This window comes from Papaver somniferum, chromosome 10 (genome assembly GCF_003573695.1).
Source record: "Papaver somniferum cultivar HN1 chromosome 10, ASM357369v1, whole genome shotgun sequence".
NCBI lineage: Eukaryota > Viridiplantae > Streptophyta > Magnoliopsida > Ranunculales > Papaveraceae > Papaver > Papaver somniferum.
The window spans coordinates 45,197,156-45,219,046 of NC_039367.1; the positions used below are offsets into that span (position 1 = coordinate 45,197,156).

Here is a 21,891-nt window from a genome sequence, read left to right on the forward strand (position 1 = left end):
GAATCCAGTTACTGTAACTTCAGGAATGTTTGGTTCCTTACAAAATGTTAATGATGAAGAACAAGGAAAAAATATGGTGGAAGAAAATGTTGTACCAGCAAAAATATTACAGATAGTTGAAGACAATGCTTTAGAACACAGTGTTATCAAATATATAAATGGCAAAGATGGGTCTATTTCAGAATAACAAATTCCTTCTACTTCCTGGTCTAGATCAGTTCAAAAACCAGCAACAGTCCAGCAAGCATATGCTTCTCAGGAGAAACAAATTAAAATGGATACCAAGGTAATATCTCAACCAGTTGCTGGTAAATAAAATTTTAGAAGAAACAATGCAAATGGAGGCACTAAAGGCCTCCAATCTTTGCAATGAAAATTCTATTTTGGAATCTTAGGGGCCTTAGAAGAACTATGGCTCAAAATAAGTTGTGGACTTTAATAAATTAGTTTAAACCTTCTTTAGTTTTTATTGCTGAACCAAAAGTAGTTTGCAGTGCTTCTTTCTGTAGTAAGCTTAATTTGCCTGGAATGGAAAATAAAATAATTCATAATTCAGTTTCTAATAAAAAAGGGAATATCTGGTTATTCTGGAATAAGACATTACCAGAACCTAAGGTTGTTTCTATGTCAATCCAACTGATTACTGTGGATATTGGTGGAGCTCTGGTTTCTGGTATCATGCACATGTAGGTGTTTTCCAAAGAAGATATCTATGGGCTGAAATGGAGTTAATCAGTGACTTAAATAAACCATGTTTAGCAATTGGAGATTTCAATTATATTGTTTCTCAGGATGAAAAAAATTGGTGGCAGAGCAGCTAATAGAAGATCAATGCAAGAATTCAATGATTGTTTAAATAATTGTGAATTGATGCTAGCTCCTAAATCAGGTTTAATGCATTCTTGGTCCAACTGTCAACATGGGAACAAGAGAATTCTTTGTAACTTAGACATATCTATTTATAATCATAAATGGTTTCAAATGCATGAGGATTGGAGCTATAAAGTGGGAGTAAGGATTTCTTCTGATCATTCTCCCTTGTTAGGTGGGGGTGCAACTATTCCTAAACCTTCAAATGCTCCCTTCAAGTTTCAGAAAATGTGGTTAACTCATCCAGAGTTCATGGAAGTAGTATCTCAAAGTTGGGATGAAGATATTGTAGGTGATCCACCTTATGTATTTCAACAAAAAGTCAAAAGATTAAAGAATGTGCTCAAGCTATGGAACTGGTCTGTGTTTGGTAATATTCATGTTAAAATCAAAGAAGCTGGAGAAGAAGTTATCAAATCTATGGCGCACTCAGATCAAAACCCTCAAGACATTGATGCTCTGAATAACCTTGTAGCTGCTGAAAATGATTACAATAGCAGAGAAGTTCAACTAAATACTATGCTTAAGCAAAAAGAAAGAATAAATTGGATCAAAGAAGGTTCTTCTAATACTGGGTTTTTTCATACTAATTTGAAGATCAGACAGTCCAAAAGTCTGATTAGTGAATTGGAGGATCTCAATGTCAATCTTGTTTCAGACCAGAAAATAATTGCAGAAACTCTAGTGCACCATTTTAAAGAAAAATTTCAATATCAGCAAACTGAGGAAGTAGATTCTTTGCTGGAAGTAATTCCAAATGTAGTCACAGAGGAGGATCAACAAATGTTGGATGCCATACCAGATGCAGAGGAGATAAAATCTACTATCTTTAGTATGGATCCTGACAGTTCTCCAAGACCTGATGGCTTCTCTGGTTGTTTCTACAGAGATTGCTGGAGCATTATTCATCATGATGTAATTCAAGCTGTGCAGTTTTGTTGGAGGAGACAATTCATTCCCAAAGGGCTCAATTCAAATTTTTTGGTTCTCTTGCCTAAAACAGGTGGAGCAAAAACTCCAAATCAATTCAGGCCCATTGGATTGAGCAATGTAAGTTTTAAGATATTCACAAAGATCATAAATACAAGATTGAGCTCTCTTTTGCCTAAACTAATCAGTCCTCAACAAGTTGCTTATATCAAAGGCAGAAGCATACAAGAACAAATTATGTTAGCTTTAGAAATGGTCAATGAGATAAAGAAAAAGAGAAGGGATGGAAATGTTGGTTTAAAGCTTGAAATATCTCAAGCTTATGATTCTGTAAGTTGGGATTTTTTATTCAAGGGTCTAAGCAAGTATGGTTTCTCCAATTCTTGGTGTCATTGGTTAAAAGTTTTATTTGAGTCATCTAGAATATCTGTAATGGTGAATGGTGGGCCTCATGGTTTTTTCTCAGTTGGTAGGGTTTTAACGCAAGGAGACCCATTATCTGCTACCTTATTTGTTATTATGGAAGACATTCTTAGTAGAAGCATTCACCAGAGGGTGGCAGAAGGTTTGATTCAGCCAATGGTTATTAGAAAAGGAATTCACCCAACACACTTATCTTTGCAGATGATGTGTTCCTCTTTTGCAATGGGGCAAACAAGAGTATTACTAATCTCATGAAGCTGCTGGATGAATATCAAAAAGGCTCTGGTCAGTTGATCAACAAAATGAAAAGCATACTGTTTATTGATGGCACCTCATTGCTAAGGAAAAATCAGATAAAGGAAATTTTACAAATAGAACTAAGTAATTTTGTTGACAAGTATCTTGGAGTCATTCTATCTGCTGGCGGAGTTAAACTGTGTGGCCTATGGTAGAGTTACTTCAAAGGAAACTTGCAGCTTGGAAGGGGAAAGTCCTCTCTTTTCAAGACAGGTTGGTGCTCATAAAATCAGTTTTGTTAAGTATTCTTATTTACAATATGGATGTATATAAATGGCTAGCATCTATGATCAAAGTGTGTACAAAATTAATAAGGAATTTTCTTTGGTCTGGTGATGGAGAAGTGAGGAAATATACCATTCTTGCTTGGAAAAAAGTCTGCACTCCATATAGTGAAGGTGGATTAGGAATTCAAAGACTTGAAATCATCAACAGAGCACTCTTGATGAAGATGATGTGGAGAATTATAAACTCAGAAGATGAATGGGCATTATTCTTTAAAGCCAAATATTTGCACAAAAATGGAAAATGGAATGAAAATTGGAAACTCTCATCTATTTGGCCTAGTCTGAAATGGGCTTGGGAAGCATTAAAAGACAACTTGAGATGGTGTATTGGGGATGGACAGAAAATAAATGTTTGGCATGATATATGGATTGGTGATGCTCCTCTTAGTGAAAATGCTAGAAGTACTTCTTATGCCATAAATTATATGCAATTCCTAAAATTAGCTGATCTTATTCAAAATGGAAAATGGTGCATTCCAAATGAAATTCAACCTTGCTTCAGGTCATCAAACTTACCAGATATAGGAGGAGGGCAAGATTTATTGATCTGGACTGGTGAATTATCTGGTATGTTCACAACCTCTTCTGCAATTGAATTATTAAGGCACAAAGAACCCAAATGGAATTGTTCAGCTCATATATGTAAGACATTTCTTCACCCTAGTATAGCAAGTAATGTATGGAAAATTATACATGGTCTTTATGTGGATGATACAATCATGCTAGAAAATGGGTATGAAATTGTTTCCAGATGTTGCACTTGTGAAAAAGAACAAGATAGTATGGGCCATCTTTTTTGGGAATTTTCTTTCAGTAGAAACATTTGGTCTTGGTTATGTGATATTTTTTCTACTAAAACCCCAAGCTCATTTGAACACATTTGGAACTCAGCAAAAAATAAAAGCCCCATTGTCAGAGAAGCATGGATTACTGCAGCATGTTCAGTGATAAAAGAATTATGGTTCCAAAAAAATAAGAAAATTTTTGAGGAAATAAAGCCAAGTGAACTCCAATTCAAAAACAGAATTAAAAAGCTGGTATTTGAAGGAGGTTACAGAATGAAGGGTAATAAATGGAACCAATCTTATGATCTTCAGGTAATAACCTTCTTTAAATTGGGAATTAGACCCAACAAGTTTCAGTGTATCAAAAGATGTTACTAGTCCCCTCCTCCTATAAGTTATACCATGTTTTGTTGTGATGGATCATCTTTTGGTAAACCAGGGACAGCTGGCTTTGGTGTTGTAGTTAGGGATATGAGTGTCAGGTTATAGGTGCATTATCAGGAGGAGTTGCTGTTGCTTATAATTACATTGCAGAAAATTTTGCTGTGCTTTGTGATACTGAATTGGCAGGTGAATGGAACCTTCAGAACATAGTCATTAACTCAGATTCTAAGACAGTTATTGATGGTTTTCTTAAAGGGCAAGTGCCATGGTTTATAAAGAAGAGATGGCAGAAGGCTGTAAGCAGAATATCTTCAATCATCTTTCAACATTGCTTTAGAGAAATCAATTTCTCTGCTGATACTGTTGCCAAAAGAGGAGCAAATTTGACAGCTGGAGAAAGGCAGTTGATAATTGGAAGACCACACTTCTTGATTAGAGTAGAGATGCCTGATGTGGAGTACTTCAGATTCTGTTAAAAGTAATAGGCTTTGATTTGTTTTCTTTATTGGGATTTTAATTTCCTGTTTTGTGTAATGGGTTTTTTAATTCCTGCTTTGTGTGGGTTGTAATATTTTAAACTCCAATTTTTCCAATTAATAAAATGTGTGATTCAGGAAAAAAAGATATAACCACCAGTAATGTGCGTGAAGAAGACCTTCAGCAAATCTAATAACTTGAACCTGTTAACTTTGTAATCACCTCATGTTTGTAAAATGTTCCCTTTTATACTTTAACGATTTTTTTTTTTGTGATCGACCCGATGATTTTCTCCCAAGTAAGCTCATAATAATTTCAACTACTCCAAATTTGAAAGAGTTTTCATTCGAAGGATAAATAATCAAAGGTAAATCCTAGGCCCCAAACCGTTGTCTCATAAATATTTTTTTTTTTTGCAAAGTTTACTTATATCCATGAAAATTACAATGATGATGGAGAAAAAGGAATCTGTGGATTAGATCACATGTATCATGTAATTAAAATCAAGTGAGATTATGAAAAAGTGAAGATGATCCCTATTCATTTTTTTCCGATTTAGATGCAACAGTTGTAAAGGTCTTTGATAGCACCTCGTTAATTGATCATGATCAACAACATTTAACAAGAAAATGAAGAACATATTTCATGAGAATTGTACTGTCTCAATTCCCAAAACGCCAATCGAAGAGTAGTCCAGGAAAACAAGTGTGCAATAAGAAAATAGGTTTTGATTACTCGAAAGATATTAGGTTACAAATATTTTTGGTTTTTTAAAATTAGGTTGTATTTAACCAAAACTAAGGTTATATTTAGTCACCGCCTTATCACTATCACAGTTAGGTGTTACTTAGATGAAAATAGACTCGTATCAAAATAAAAGAATTCTTTACGAAATGAAAAACCATCTAAAACCGCTATATGACATCTATATACATGGTGGCGTTCAAAAGTGGCCTTATGGTAATCCCAAAAGAGACAACAGGTTTTGCGACTACTCTTATGTGAGAGTACGGTTACAGGTGGTTTCTGGGTGGTCAGTAGTTTTTGGGCGGGTTTTACATAAAAACTAAAAGTTTTTGGACGGAGGAAGTACTGTTTTATTAAGTTTTTTCCTGACATATCTTAAGTCATGACTCACGAAGTTCCAAAACGTACTTTCACTGTACGACTTCATTCTTCGAAACATACGTGCATGGTACGTGTATACCTGCAAACACCACAATGGATTTCATATTTTAGCAACACCGATTATGAGATGTGGTTATTCTCATTATTTTTCGGTGCAATTGAAATCAATTAGCTTTAGCTATTCCTAATAAGAAGATATGGTGTATGTATTTATTTTCTGGTGCAATTGAAATCAATTAGCTTTAGCTATTCCTAATAAGAGGATACGGTGTATTTTTCTAATATTTTCATTTTATAGAGAAAGAAAAAGAAAAAAATCCATCGAAAGATGGTTTACAGTTTCTATCTCCTACCTATTGAAACTATAATCATTAAAAATTGGTATTATCACAATTTCATTACCTTCACGGTAATTAATCACGTGCATGGATGAAAAACTTACGGCCAATTGATTTTGGTATCTTTGTCTTTTAGATAAGGATCATGTGAGTTACCTATGGTTTCTATTTTTTTTTTACAAGAAACTATCTGTCAACTTGAAGTAGGTTTCCTATGCGATGACTAAAACGACAATATTTTTATTTTGTCGATACGAGTTTAATTAATCGTAGAGACCATTTTCTGTTAATTTTCTCCCTCGTTTTTATAAGATGAGAGAAAATAAATTGGCATATCTCTAAATCTTTGCCAATAAGGAGTGAATTTTTCAACCAATAATGAATTTTTTTCTTCCAAAATCGATAACGACAATGATATCTTCATATTTTTTTTATAGAAGAATCATATATGCTAATTGAATTTGGTTTCTATATAGATCCTAGAAGGATGAGATGTCGTTATCATGTTATTCACAATTGCAAACACCAACGAAACGGGAGATTGCTGCATTCCTGAGGGATAGATATTAAACAATATTTATTTTTTCTTCCTAATACTAATCTCCCAAATTGGGACCGTTCAACTTGATGTTGAGATACGGTAGGACATGAAAGATCAATGGGTGTGCACCCGACTTGTTAGCCAATGTTTTTAGTCCTTGTAGTGACTATATTGATCTTAATTTAATTTAGTTCTCGTCGGCCCTTGAGGTCACGAAGTTATCATAGATTTGTTTGCATATCTTCAATGCTTTTGGTTTTTGACACATCATTTTATTTTTGTTTGTGTTCCAAAGGTAATCCATGGTTGATGGTAAATAAGACTACATTTTTTTTTATGTCAAAAGACATATTTCGTAAAGAGTATATATCTCGAATTAATCGGATAATACTTTACGAAACTTGAAGTTTTCGTATATGAGATAAAAAGGAAATTCCACCATGATAAGGGGGAGAGCATACACTGTCCGAAGCTTGTGTTAATTAACTTAAAAGTTATATCAGTTTCTCTCCCAACATGATCAGAATTGAAAAAATGGCTGTCATTATTAATTGGTGTGAAATGTCTCATTTTGCTTTTATATAAGCTTTTGCCTTTTGAAAGACAGATCCAGTCACATATAGCAAAAAATAACATCTATATTATAAGGGACAATGGTGTTTTTCTATTTGGACAGAGATTTACAGTTTGGACACATACAGAACGTCCAGATTGAGGTACCTATTTAAGTTATTCAGTTACATTTCTGACATATAAATAATGGTACAGATTGAGCTACATCTTTAAGATTTTCAATCATATTTTAGACATATATAGAAGGGTCCAGATTAATTCACATAATATTAATTTTACCTAAGATGATAAATTTAAATTGATTGCCCATTAATTTAATGCCATTTATTTGGGAGTTATTCCTCCCATTTAGGCATATAAAGAAGGGAATTGTCCATTTGTTTGGGAGTTACTTTTATTCATCCCATTAACTCCTCTCATTAGCTTAACTTTTAATTTAATCCTTTTTATAATCAAATTCCTTTCCCAAAGGTTCATCCTTTGCACAACTCTATTCCCAAGGTATGATTCACTATTAATTTGGTTGATTAAGATAATTGTTATTAGATTTTCTCTTTAATTTTTTGTTTAACATCAATGAATTCATGGTGCCAATTGTATTTGATCTGTTTAGTTTCTCATGGTATGATTCACAAGGTATGATTTGTTTTGGTTGATTAAGATAAGGGTCCTGTTAACCTATGCACCCATGAAGAGGATAAGGGGGTATTAATTGCTATTATATTTTGTGATATAATCATTATTAGACTCGTGTATCAATGAAAAACCAAATGTCCCTTATTGCCCTAATGTATCTCTTCTTCTTTCTTTGTGTCCCTAATGTTCCTTTTTTTGTTTCATGATCTTTTTAGATCTTTTCGTCTTCCTCTCTATTTTTCTTCCAGATCGAAAGTCGATAAAACGGATTTTGGTTGATCAAAAAAGTTGTGTTGGCGATTAGTTTAAAAAGAAATAAAAAAAGGTAAACGATCTGTATTGGACAATCCATAAACAAACTTAATTAAAGAGAAAAAAAATCAATCAAGTGATTGATGAAAGTAACTTTTGTTGTTAAGATCAAACAATGCAAAATAAAATTTGCAAAATAGAATAAAAAAGATCTAGAAAAACCCCGAATAGTGTGACCATAAACTGTTAAACTTCTCTTAAATATCACAAATTAGTTTTAGCATTCGGGTTGGTTTTCTGCCATCAGTTCTTTGTCTTTGTTGAGTTCATGAGAGGGGAAAGATAGAGAAACGTGAGCGAAAAAGAATGACGTTTCATCTTCCATGACTCTACATAAGGGCATTAATGGAAATACAGTGGTGTTTACTAAAAAAATTAATAATTAATATTTAACCTTTTGTTTTCACTAGAATTTACACTTTCAATGCAAAAGTAACTCAATTAATGAGCTGTTAGCGTCTGCATGGATGCAAAGGTTAACATTTTCCTTAAGATAATTGTTGTTAGCTTTTGTTTTTAATTTTTTGTTCAACATCAATGAATTCACGGTGTCTTACGCCTAAGTTTTATGTTGTTTATGCAGTCAAAAGATACTGATCAAATATTGTATTTGGTCAGTTTAGTTTCTCTTTGATTCTTTTCATCAATATTTTTTATCCCAATTTTGTTTTTCATTTGCAGTCAAAAGATACTGATCAAATATGATTGCTATCTATTCGTTTTCATTCTTATGTTAATTTTTTTTTTAATACCATACAATTTAATTTCTATTTTTGTACACAATTTTTTTTCCGGGCAGGGAATTGTCCAATTAGACTTTGACTTCTTCAGGCCAAAATCATAGGATTTACAAGGAGTAAAAATAAATGACGAAGAAAACGACTGTGTCATTGTTATGTCCTTATCTTGGGTCGGTAAATAACATTTCTTAACTGTTCATACTCTTAGTTGGATCATTGTTGTTAGCTTTTCTCTTTAATTTTTTGTTTAACATCAATGGATTGATGATGCCTCACGCAATTTTTATGTCATTTATGCAGTCAAAAGGTACTGATCAAATATCTATTTCAACGGAGATGTACAGTTTGGACACATAAAGGACGGTCCAGATTGAGACACATATCTAAGTTATTCAGTTACATTTCTGGCATATAAAGAATGGTCTAAATTGAGCTACAAATTAATTCACATATTGTTTTTACCTAAGACAATGAATTAGATTTTTAATGTGCATTTATTTGGGAGTTATTCCTCTCATTTAATGTCAAACCGTTACTTTTATTCCTCCCATTAAATCCTCTCGTTAACTAAACTCTTAATTTAATCCCTTTTATAATCAAGTTCCTTTGCACAACTCTATTCTCAAGGTATGATTCACTATTGTTTTGATTGATTGAGATAGTTGTTGTTAGTTTTTCTCTTTAATTTTTTGTTTAACATCAATGGATTCATGGTGCCTCATGCCAAATTTTTATATATGTCATTTATGCAGTCAAAAGATACTAATCAAATATGTTATTTGATCAATTTTTTTGTTATCCCAATTTTGTTTTTTTATTTGCAGTCAAAAGATATTGATCAAATATGATTGTTATATATTCATTTTCATTCTTATGTTAGGCTTTTTATAATACCATACCAGTTGATCAGTTTAATTTCTCTTTGATTCTTTTCATTAATATTGTATTTTGTTATCTCAATTTTGTTTTTTCTTTTTCTTTTGCAATTAAAAGATATTGATCAAATATGATTGCTATCTATTCATTTTCATTCTTATGTTAGTTTTTTTTTAATACCGTACCATTTAGTTTCTACTTTTTTTTACACAAATTTTTTGTTTTTCTCTGGATAGGGAATTGTCCAATTAGACTTTGATTTCTTCGGGCCAAAATCATAGGATTTACATGGAGTGAAAATAAATGACGAAGAAAACAACGGTTTCATTGTTATGCCCTTAACTTTGGTAGGTAAGTAACATTTCTTAACTTTTTATACTCTTAGTTGGATAGTACTGCACATGTTTGTATCAAATGGATTGAATTTTCTTGATTATATTTATTAATTTTATAATTCTTTGTATCATATAAACCTTGAAATTACATCTCTTCATATTTATAACCTTTTGATGGTTTGCAAAGTGAGTATTTGTTATTATCTTAGAAGGTCATCTTAAATTATTTATACATAGTCACGCAAAAAAGTAACGGTTTGACATTAAATGAAGATTAAATTAAGAGTTAAGTTAATGGACATTTAATTTAAAATAAAAGTAACGATTTGACATTAAATGAGAGGTATAACTCCCAAATAAATTCTCATTAAAAATCACATTAAATGAAGATTAAATTAAGAGTTAAGTTAATGGACATTTAATTTAAAATAAAAGTAATGGTTTGACATTAAATGAGAGGTATAACTCCCAAATAAATTCTCATTAAAAATCTAACTCATTGTCTTAGGTAAAATCAATATGTGAATTAATCTGGACCCTTATTTATATTCCTAAAATGTGGATTGAAAATCTACATGCCAATTATACATTGATACGAGCATACAATTAATATTCATTTTTGGAAACAATTAGCGGTTCCAAAAATTAATGCAGATATAACACTTTTTAAGGATATGAAAGAAGAGTTCCCGGCTCAGATTCGACTTTTTGAATTTCAAAAATAAATGTACTGATTTTTTTAGCACAAAATTGCAATCTATTTAAATGATGATTGAACTGCATTTTTAATTTGGAATGCAGTCGACAAGTTAATTTTATCAAACCATGAATTTCTACGAGTTCCCTCTTGGGACTTTAGGTTTTCAAGTTTGTTGGTATTATTTGCAACAACTGTGAATGAATGGTTATATCAATTACCATAAATGAAACTGGGTGGAGTTCCAGTGTACACGCTTACATTGGATATCTTAACGACCAAAAAAATTACTCTTTGTTGTATATATATCAATGTACATCAACATATGGACATCCTAATCACCATTTAATAAGAAACCGCTCCCGCTAATGTTAATAATATCGATCAAAGCTTCGAATTCAGTTTAAGAAAGATTATCATTCCCCCAAATTTCACACGCTCAGCTCATGGTATTCTCCCATGAAAAAAATATAACCAACACCAAGAAAACCCATAGCCCCGTGTCGTTACGGCACAGGTCGTATCCTAGTTTTATAATAAGCTACAGATAGTACTTCAATAGATTCTATCAAAACAAGATCCACATTCTCATAGTTCATATCTCCTCACTGGAAGATGGGGAGATTATAATGCCCGCGACGCTGGTTCTAGTTGATTGAATTTTTTCAAGATATGCATACAATGGAAAATTTTGTGGGATCGTGAAAAGCTAACTATGGTCGAATATTCATTTACAGTAGCTACTAAAAATAAATGATGGTGTTTTTGAACCACCCTGCAGAGGAATATCGACATATGTGATTGGTTGGCATATAATCCAAATTATGTTGGCTTAATTTCTCGATTGATGCAATTTTGGATCCAAAACTTAACACGTTAAAAATGCCAAGCCTATTAATTACAGGTTGGTTTAGTCGTATTGCGTCGTTATACGAGAAATATATTTGTTCTAAAAACGATTTGAGGGTTTTATTTTTTATTAGACCCTAGGATTGGTTCAATAGTTGCTCTCCTTATATAATTGGCATGGTAGTCCTTGAAGGACTCGTATATGGTCGGAGAACATTTTCATATTTGTGATCCTTGGAGGATTCAAATTACATTCACGCAGCCACTTGACTCGACTATGTCAGGTTTAACAATCCTTTATGTGTTTATAGAAATGTAGTACAAAACCAAAAATCCGGATTAATTAGTTGATGACTTGAACGTTATAGGTCTCTTGAGGAGTCCTTAAAAACACAAAAATCCATGCTTTAGCAGCATAAATATTATATTTCTTAAATCTGCAGTTAAAATATTATGCTTGCTTAAAACTTGTATATATAATATAGACCATAGTTATGATTTTGGTGCTTGTTTGTATAAACACTCATATAGTTGAATTAATTAGCATCCATATTTACGTCAAAAGTTGTACTCTTTTAACTTCGCTTCAGGTTTTGTCCCTTGTGGTTTTCCTGACAAGGTTTTAGCGATGCAACATCTTGTTGGCGTTTAATTTTCTTTTAAAATGTTGATATTTGTGTTTTTTTTCCTTCGTCCAATTTTTTTCTTATTGGATTTTATTAGCAAGGTTTTAGTGAGGAAATTTAATTCAACATGACGATCATCCAAGGGGGAGTTGTACAAATTTTGGTTGTTTAGTGGATGCCCACATTTGATTGAACCAAATCAACTTAATCATCTCCTAAGAATTTGGATTTCCTTCTATCAAATACGAGTTTTGTTCACGTATGATAAGGTACTCATATCTTGGCACTTTGTTGAAGAAACCACATCAACTATTTCTGCAAATCATCTCCAAGAAATCAACAATCCAAGACACAAGTACTTAATTAATAATATGATTTCAGATTATTTTCCTCTGTTGTGATTAAAAACTGAATCAAGCTCTTTTTTTAGAGCTTTTGGCCTCTCCTTAGAATTTTAAACCAGTAGGAAAATTTTGTTTTTCCGTACCACCGGTCCTCCGTATCTTCCATCCCAGACGCGTTTGTTAAGTTTTTTCCAGAATCAATTTCGTAAAATAAAAAAAAGGGAAAAAATCGTCTTCTGTGACTTTCATATGCTGTGGTTTTTTCCGGAATAAAAAATCGTAAAATAAAAAAAATATTTGTTAGATATGATTTCAATTTTCCTCTGTTGTGGTTAAAAGCTGAATCAAGCTCTCTTCTTAAAACTTGTGGCCCCACCTTAAAATTGTAAACCAATGGGAAAATTTTGTTTTATGTACCACCGGTCCTCCGTATCTTCCACCCCAGACGCGTTTGTTAAGTTTTTTCCAGAATCAATTTTGTAAAATAAAAAAAAAGGGAAAAAATCGTCTTCTCTCTTCATCGTGTTTCTTCTGCCTCTCTTCTCTCAGTTCTTTTCTACAATTCCATCTCTGATCTTCGGTGGTTCGTTCTGTAAGTCTACATTCAATATTTTTTTTTTCTTTTTTTTTTTCTATCTCAATTTCAATCATGCCGATTTTGATATTGATCGTTGTCTGTGTTGTAGGTTTATTGCACGATTAAAAAAAATATGGTAGCATCGATTTTGATATTGATCGTTTTCTCTGTTGTGGGTGTATTATTGCACGATTAAAACAAATAAATAGTAGCAGCGCATGCAGACGAAGAAAGAACAGTAGATGATAATATAATTGATACCGATAAGAATAAAAGAGAAGAATTTTTACGAAGTAAGAGGATGAAAGGTACGAAACCTCTACAATTTCCCATTCCAGATGGTAACTATCATCTTACTATGATATCTGTTTCATGGAATATATGTGTGACCTAACTCTTGCTTTGATAGCCCTGCAGCAACAAACATACTGTTGTTTTATATAAACCTAAAATTCTACTGCTGGTGCAATTTTATTGTGATTTATAATTATGAAATCCTTCCCTAATCATATACATTGAAGTGGAGAAAATAAGGTTATTTACATGTTTTATATAAACCTAAAATTCTACTGTTGTGCAATTTTATTGTGATTTATAATTATGAAATCCTTCTCTAATCATATACATTGAAGTGGAGAAAATAGGGTTATTTACATATACGTTGCAGGTCAGTGCACAAAATCACTAATTTTGTAATTCTATAAATTTATTGGGAGAATCCAATTTGCGAAAAGATAAATCAATATACATGATATTTGCGAAATAACCATGCTAAAGCTTCGGTAAGTAGAACATTCATGTTTTTGATGTTTGCAGGGTACACTTGATATGTGCAAGAAATAACCAGGAAAATCTATCACAAATCTCGGTTCAAAAATAATTTTGAATTCAAGAATGAACTCACAGTGGTAGCTAAACCCTGAATTGCCAATTTATGTAAGTTGAATTCATACTTTTGGCCAATTCTTTTCATGTTATTACTGATTGAATGGGTCAAATAATTGCATTGGAATTTGCTTCTTAGTCTAGCAAATGGGTGCCATTTGTCGCCACGAATGCTCAAGCAAATGTATTAATTACATTACATTGTTATGGTTTTGTAAGTTTGGGACTCTTCATTCTGGCAAGTACATGCATTAAATTCATAATAGAGGAGAATGCTGAAGCATTCCTTAGATAGAAAGATAAGCATGCCGTAATTATTGAACCTGGTAAGAACAAATCATGTTTGAGTTCGATTATTATCGGAATGTATGTTAAATGACTGTGAGTTCCGTGGCTCCAGATCATACTTTAATTATGCTCGGAGACATGTTACCAAGGATGTTTTTGTGATTGCTGGATTAAGTGTAGCAGAATCATCTACAAGCCAACTGTAGCTTCTATCCCTATGGTTAGCTGGAGATAATGGGTGTTATCATGGTAAGAGAAAAAATGAAATAAAACTTGCAGTTGAATGCATATCGTACGATAACGTATTGTACATTTTTGAGTACTTTTAATCTAAGTTGCAAAGACTATCAATGACTAAATTTTTGTAGCACGGAAATGCTACTATTGATGTAGAGAAGCTGGACCCTTCAAAAGCAAAGATATATGCATGTCCAAGTTTATTACATTAGCTTTTGCAGGTACTGTTGATCTTCTATTATTTATCCTATAAAATTTCAAATTTCTTGGCTGTATTTGCCGATTAATTTTGTTACATAAGTAAATGTTTATAAAAGCTAATCAAGGAATAATATCATGTACTCCGTTTTTTCAGTTAATTTCACAAAAGCATAGGCCAGTCAGAGGCAGAACTTCAAAGTTGTTGGAATATGCGCGAAAATTTCTAAACAAGGTTTACTTAGCTTCACTTTGGTATTTATTCAAGTTAGCACCTTGCCAACTAATTTATTGAGTTCAATTTAACAATATTTCTAGAATCACTAATCATATGAGACTTGAGCATGTCGTAGTATGTATATTCCTCAAATCATATGGAACCATATGAGAATAGTTCATGTAACATTCATGAACCATCTTTCACTTCATTTTCTATTTTTATGTTAGGATACCTTTGAATTAAGTTCACGACCTATGTTATTTCGATCTTGATACTATTGGTGAACGATGGTTGTACTTTAAAAACGATTCTTGATTTGCTATTTAGAGTGTGAGTTGCAGAAAGTGAGTCAGAGGGAACTTTGACATGCTGGTAGTCCTGTTTTGATTGCTTGCAGATGCTCATAAAAGTACATCAACTTTGTCGGCTATACATACAAGAACTTTGGGTTTGTTAAGGATCATCAGGTACCTGGATTTGGTAAGCACTGTCAAACCATTTCCGGCTCTTATGCATGTACATTTTTATTGATAAAAGGTGTTTAGTTTGACTTAATCTATATATCTTTAGTTAGGTAAAGTCTGTGTTACTGAATATTTGGGAATGGTTAAAAATCTTTGGAGCTCATAGAATAAAACATCTATGACGAAAGAGTGAAGAGCACAAAACAGTATCAGATATAGCATTTGCATTGCTACCTAACTTTGATAATTATGGAATCTTTGTCTGCAAAATTTGGGGATTTGGGTGCACATTCACATTCTTATGTTTCAAGGCTATAGTTGTAGCACCATATTTTCCCATTACAATAGTGATTAGCCAGTTTGGTTACACTGAGTTTTGATAAATTGCATCAGAAAACTGTTATTGGACTTAGCAAAAAAAAAAAAAACATCAGAAAACTGTCTCATAATTCTAATATGTCATTTATCACAGGGTTCTCATTACCATCATTGGCGTCTTGGCTCGATTGGTAGAGTGCGTGACATTCTGCCCCGAGGATGTGGGTTCGACTCACACAGATGGCAACCAACATGAAAAAATAATCAATTATCACAATACCAATTTTAGGATTACAATGAATTCTTATCGTGTTAGACTTTATTATTTTTAATTAATTAATCTTTTTTCAAAAAGATTATACAAAGTTTTTGGTTGGTAACTTAGCAACAAGTTGGGTCCCAACTTCCTTTTGAATAACAATGCCTAATCTATAAAAAATGAAACTACTTTTAATATTATCGTTTTTATGCTTCAAGAAAATAATTAGTCATACTATCTGATTCCGATGGGGAGATTATTCCCAATACCCCTAGAAAAAAGAGAAAACAAAGTGATGGTCATTCTATCTGAATGAGGCATAAGGGAAATAATAATTCTATTTTCGGATTTGATTGTTTTTAGATTTAATTATTTTTAGTTGATTTCATTATTCTTTTGATGTTAGTTTTGAATATTTAAAATTAAATAACATTATCAATTTTAGCATTTTTGCGATTTTAATTATCTATTTTACAAGATATCTAGGCCCGTGCAAAGCACAGGTGCAATAACTAGTGTATTTGAAAGAAGCATGAAGACTCGAGAACACTACTATTAGGAAACTAACATTAAAGAAGACTTCATCAACTGACAAATTTCTCATAAAAACCTTACTATCTCTAGCATTCAAGAAATTCGTTTATCGAAATTGGGAAAGTGTCGACATGAAGATTAATTCGTTCGTCGAAATTGGGAAAGTGTCGACATGAAGATTTGCAAGCCAAGATTTAACTGAAGTATTTATCATGGGGAGCATCATAGTAAAATGTGGGAGCATCATAGTAAAATGTACTTTACTGGACTATCACGTTGTACTCTTTTTCCTTCGTCGAGGTTTTGTCCCACTGGGTTTTCCTTGTCAAGGTTTTAATGAGGCAACATATGCATGTCCATCTCCGTTCTAGGTTTACTCACAATTGTACTCTTTCTCCTTCGATCAGGTTTTTTCCCTTTGGAGTTTCCTGACAAGGTTTTAACGAGGCAATTATCTTAGACACAATGTCATCAGGAGGAGTGTTATAAACGTGTAATATGTTAAGAATATTTAGGATAAATCTCGTTTATTACTGGGATGCCCTTGTGTCTAGCCCCATAAATAGAGGCTCTAATCTCTATATAAAAACATAGTTTTTTCGAGCGTTGTGGTTAACCAGAGCTTCTGGTTGATTCTGGCCCACCATTAAAAATTTCGGCCGATAAAATTTAAGGAGAACTAGATTTTGTGCCCGTGCTACGCACCGGGCGAACTCTAAAACCATCCACTATCATTTTTTTTTCAAACCATATTCTTGGTTTTGTGTAGTGTGGCTTCCCCCGACCCCGTTGTGCATTTTTGATTTCGCGTGGCTCGGCTCCGCCTCGCCATGTCTTTTGGGATTTTTAATGATGCGTCTCAGCTTCGCCACACTCACATTCCGATATATTTTTTATTTGGTGTGGCTCCGCTTCGTCATGTCCCATCGTGATGCATTTTTGATTTGGTTTGATAGGCTTTTATTGAATTCACTGCGAAGGGCTGAAAGATGATTCTATAAACTCTCCCTTGAGATCGAACCTTTTAATACATCCATAGAAAATATCCTATAAGCCACCTTTTTTATGTTCTGCCAAATCATTTTGAAACCAAATAAACAAACCTTAATTTGAGATCAAAAGTTAATCAACAAATCATCAAATTACTCCCCCACTCTTGTTAATACATGCATTGAAGAAGCACAGACTACAAACAAATATGGTTTAAGAACTCGAAGCACTAACATCTAAATTTTTTTTGAAAAGAATAGTAACACCGGGTGAAATCAAAATGGTTTCCACCCAAGCTAGGTAACATTTCATATATGAATTATTACTTATCAAGTATTATCCAAAAGAATTTCAGGACAGGGCAGGCATCTACCAAACATTGAGTTTCTTTTCAGTTTTCAAAACAAACAACTTACAACAATAACAAACAACTTACAACATCAATGTTGATGTCATCAATACATTCTTAGCTATAGTGGAATCCACACCTCTCTCAGCCTTTCCAAAATTACTTCCGCAGCATGAACATCATCTGTAATTTAAGTTAAATCATTACCACCATTTTCATCATTCATTTACCCAATAATGGAGTTCTCCACTTAACACCATTCACATAAACTTCAGATGCGTTGATTCTACCTCATTGTAGCCACTACCACCGATCTTATAAACTGTAGAGGTGTTTCCTATTCCAATATCATTGTCTTCAACATCAGCTCCATCCTTGTTCCCCAAATTATCATTTCCGATTCCATAGTAGGTAGCATGAACCATTATGCCCTGTAAAATCATTGCCCATCAGTGGAATAAAAAAAGAAGTAACTCTAAGAGGTAAGACCAATTATTTGTATATGCAAATTAGACCCGTAATACTCACCGTTCTGATTTTAAATCCAAGATCAATCTTTTTCTTAGAGCACTGGATATGCTTGTTGCAAGCAGCTTCACTTGCTGCTGAGTTGATTCTTTATTAATCTATATCATTAGGCCAAGATCCTTACTGGCATTGTTTAAACTTGTAATGCAGTTCTAATTATGGAGTTCATTGTAATTTAAGTACACATTTCCAAACAAAGAATACAGTTTTTCTAAATACATTTAACAAACTCTCATGGAGTATCATAATGGTTCTTACCACTGTATAAAAGCCTCACTATTATGCTGCAAATGGGTTGATTATCAATGGATCATCTGTAACAGGAAATGATTAGAAGTTTATGCTACGGGATTCTACTTTGGCAGTTTTGCAGATACCATATAAATTGATTTGATCTGAATTAGCATCTAAGAAACAATGCACTAAGAATCAATACCTGAAAAGGAGCACCTCTCCTTTATAGTTAACTCAGGCTATTTCTCTCACTCCATCCTCGTCAATATATCAAGTAAAAGAAAGGCACATTCGATTATAGAAGGGCAGACAACCTGAGATATGAACCTTTAATTTCAGAGAAGATTAAAGGGAGCATGGTATACATTGTTCCCTACTGCTCAAAGATGGTCAGAAAAACTTCCAAGAAAGTCAGAAACAATACTATACCTTCCATTTTATCACCATGGAAAGTTTCTAACAGTTCTAATTAGCGACCAAAATATGACATTTCTATGTACTTATATGGCTTTCTATAGTTGTATTCATGCATCATATGACCTTTACATATATGCAACTTAACCTGTAACAATAATGTTATTGAGAGCCTATTTATAATCCCAGTATATTATTCGATGCAAACAAACTCATGAGTTTTCATAGAGATAAACTGTTTAAAGGCCTGAGTGCTTGAATCCAATTTTTTCCCTATATGGATATCTAATTTTCATGAATCTTTATCACCTGCAGTATAAAACAAAAAAATAAAAAATAATTGAAAAATCGTAGGAATTAGTAGGGATCTGGGTTTACCAACATACGGAATAGGATTTTATGGTTTATCGAGAGTCGAAGTCCCATCTCAAACTCGTACTCGACTCATTGGAATTCAATTCCAGGTGAAAACCCATTCGCGGCATCAGATCTTCTCCTTCCATTCCAAGAACCAACATCAAATCCATTGTAACCATCTACTGAAACGTCTCCAATGGCGGCAAATAACCACCAGAGACACAGCTTCAATCGACGCGGGTTTACCAATTCTCCATCTTCGCTGCCGTACTTCGACGCAATTAGGGTTTACCAATTAGAACAAAAATACAGAAAAGCTTTAGGGTTCATTGATTAAGATAAATAATAAAACACAATTAGAACAAAAATACAGAAAAGATTTATGGTTCATTGATTAAGATAAATACAGACGTAATCACACAAAAAAAAGAGAACATGGAGAAAAGAAATTAGGTTTAGGGTTTACCAACAAACTATGAATCGTATTTGATTATATATCATTTTGAAATCGTATTTGAAATACCCAAGCTTTATTTCAATCGATGAAACCCTAAATTGAATCTGTTTGCAACCCACTGTATCAAAATCCCAAGATTTCCTTTAATTGACGAATCCCTCCCACACAAACCCAAAAAGCATTAAAATCCTAATTAACAACCCAAGCTTTCCTTCAATCGACGAATCCCTGCAACACAAACACAAAAAACATCAAAACTCTAATTAACAACATTTGAAGATTAAAATAGATAAATTGACAGTTCATAACCATGTGTTTTTGCAACAGAAAAGTATGGCAGGCACCAGTACAAAAATGGCCTTTAGCCACGCCAGATATAAATTTCCCTGTCACGCCGTTTTGGTTTTGGTGTGTCTATAGAGTATACTTCTACCCTGTAGACACGCCATGTTCTATGGGCGTGTTAATATAAGTGCTTTCATCCACACCAGGGTTAGTAGCGTGTCCAAATATCAACCGTTTAGTCACGTTAACTTTTAATTTTTGATTGGGCGTGTTTATAGACCAGTCTATGGCCACGTTAACCAGTTGTGGCGTGTCCATAAAAATAGTCATGCCACTTGAGGCGTGTTTAAAATGTTAGTTTTATTAGACACGCCAGTATGCGTGTCCATAGTGTACGATTTGCAGACACGCCGGTTAATTTGCGTGGCTATAAAGTTGGTTTTATTAGACACGCTAGTATGCGTGTCCATAGTGGGTGTTTTATAGCCACGCCGGTTGTATTGCGTGGCTAAAAAGTTCGGTTTATTGGACACGCTAGTATGCGTTTTATAGACACACTGGTTTATATGCGTTTTATAGACACGCTGGTTTATATGCGTGGTTAAAAAGTTGGTTTTATTAGACACACTAGTATGCGTGTCCATAGTGTGCGTTTATAGACACGCCAGTTCTATTTATTACTGGGTATGGGTATACATGAAATGAGCTGTAACTGCGACAACACTGGCCAGCTCTGTTGAGGGCCTTTTTCTTCTCCAGCCCAACAGTCATTAACTGACTTTCAAAAAATAAATAAAAAAGCTTCTGCCCAAATTCGAACGCATGGTCTCGACTAGAAGGAGGTAGGTAACAAGATGAATTAATCCACCTAGCTGCCCATCTATAGTTGTTTAAGATTAGTTACAATAACCTGTTTCTGCTATTTCATAGGGACCAAAGGATAGTTACAATCTACTGATGAATCATTTGATGCTCCGCAACTCACAAAGAAGAAATTCTTCCTCTTCCTCCTCATGCTCTGCAACTCATTCATCCCTTTTACCCCAAACCTATATTTCCATTTCCTCCTCCTTTACTACTCTTTCATCCTTTTAATCTCAAACACTAGTACCAATGCTTGGACTTGGTTTTGTTGTTGTTTCTTGTTTGCTGCTAAGTCAATTAAAATATTTTGGTGCTTAAGTGTTTTAATGGATTCAACAGCAAACAAGAAGACAACAACAAAAACAAGTCCAAGATGCTCTGCCAAGTTAACGTGCAGCTGAATGGCTATAAATAACTCATCTGATAGACTTGCCTTCTATGAATGCATAAAACCAAACGTTTGACCTAACAATGCACCTCTTAATTGGAGTAAAAGCTAATGAATTAAGCGACTAGATTTACGCTTTGGAAATAGGGTTTAGCAGAGTAATGACGGCTTTGAAGAGGGTGCGCATGGCAGTGATAAGGCGTTAATAGCCAAGCGACAGACACTTGACCAAGCTCCATAAAAGACCATTTATGGCTAAGATACTACCACTATTTAAACAAGGCATGGGGATAAATGGATTAGTATACCAAAAGAAGAAATTATAGAAATAGAGATTAAGAAAACAGATAATGGCAGAGAATGCTAGTAGTTCAGCAAATGGAAATCACAACGAGCCACCACCTGATTCAGATGCAATGGTACGCACAAATTTGACAATTGGGACTTTATCAAGCTCTGAGATTGAAAGGTTGATTCCTTTTCTAAATCAGGAGAAGATAAGGAAGAAAGAGCAAGAGGAGCGAGAAGAATTTGAAAGATTAAGGGTTGAAATGATGAGGAATTTCAGTTGTGGATGAGAAAGTTGGATGCCAAAGA

General features: G+C 33.5%; 1 protein-coding gene and 2 long non-coding RNA genes across 8 annotated transcripts; 2 read left to right on the plus strand and 1 right to left on the minus strand.

Moving 5' to 3' along the window:
• Positions 1-274: 274 nt before the first annotated feature.
• LOC113315582 lies at positions 275-2,478 on the plus strand. Its single transcript, XM_026563844.1, has 3 exons — positions 275-308; positions 464-686; positions 792-2,478. The coding sequence occupies exons 1-3, from the start codon at positions 275-277 to the stop codon at positions 2,476-2,478; spliced, it is 1,944 nt and encodes a 647-aa protein (XP_026419629.1).
• A 10,197-nt stretch (positions 2,479-12,675) lies between these two features.
• Positions 12,676-16,091, plus strand: LOC113317036. 2 transcript variants are annotated; one of them, XR_003343198.1, is made up of 8 exons: positions 12,676-13,040; positions 13,135-13,333; positions 13,842-13,961; positions 14,311-14,447; positions 14,567-14,656; positions 14,791-14,868; positions 15,251-15,333; positions 15,790-16,091. It is a non-coding gene; the product is annotated as an uncharacterized LOC113317036 (long non-coding RNA). The 2 variants fall into 2 exon arrangements; XR_003343199.1 differs by having other exon boundaries at positions 14,592-14,656.
• A 1,597-nt stretch (positions 16,092-17,688) lies between these two features.
• Positions 17,689-20,127, minus strand: LOC113315021. 5 transcript variants are annotated; one of them, XR_003342672.1, is made up of 6 exons: positions 20,067-20,127; positions 19,767-19,985; positions 19,322-19,570; positions 18,732-18,843; positions 18,296-18,609; positions 17,689-18,198 (listed from the first exon to the last, which is right to left on the minus strand). It is a non-coding gene; the product is annotated as an uncharacterized LOC113315021 (long non-coding RNA). The 5 variants fall into 5 exon arrangements; XR_003342674.1 differs by lacking the exon at positions 20,067-20,127 and having other exon boundaries at positions 18,296-18,393; positions 18,554-18,609; positions 19,767-20,060; XR_003342673.1 differs by lacking the exon at positions 20,067-20,127 and having other exon boundaries at positions 19,322-19,562; positions 19,767-20,060.
• Between the last annotated feature and the right edge of the window lie 1,764 nt (positions 20,128-21,891).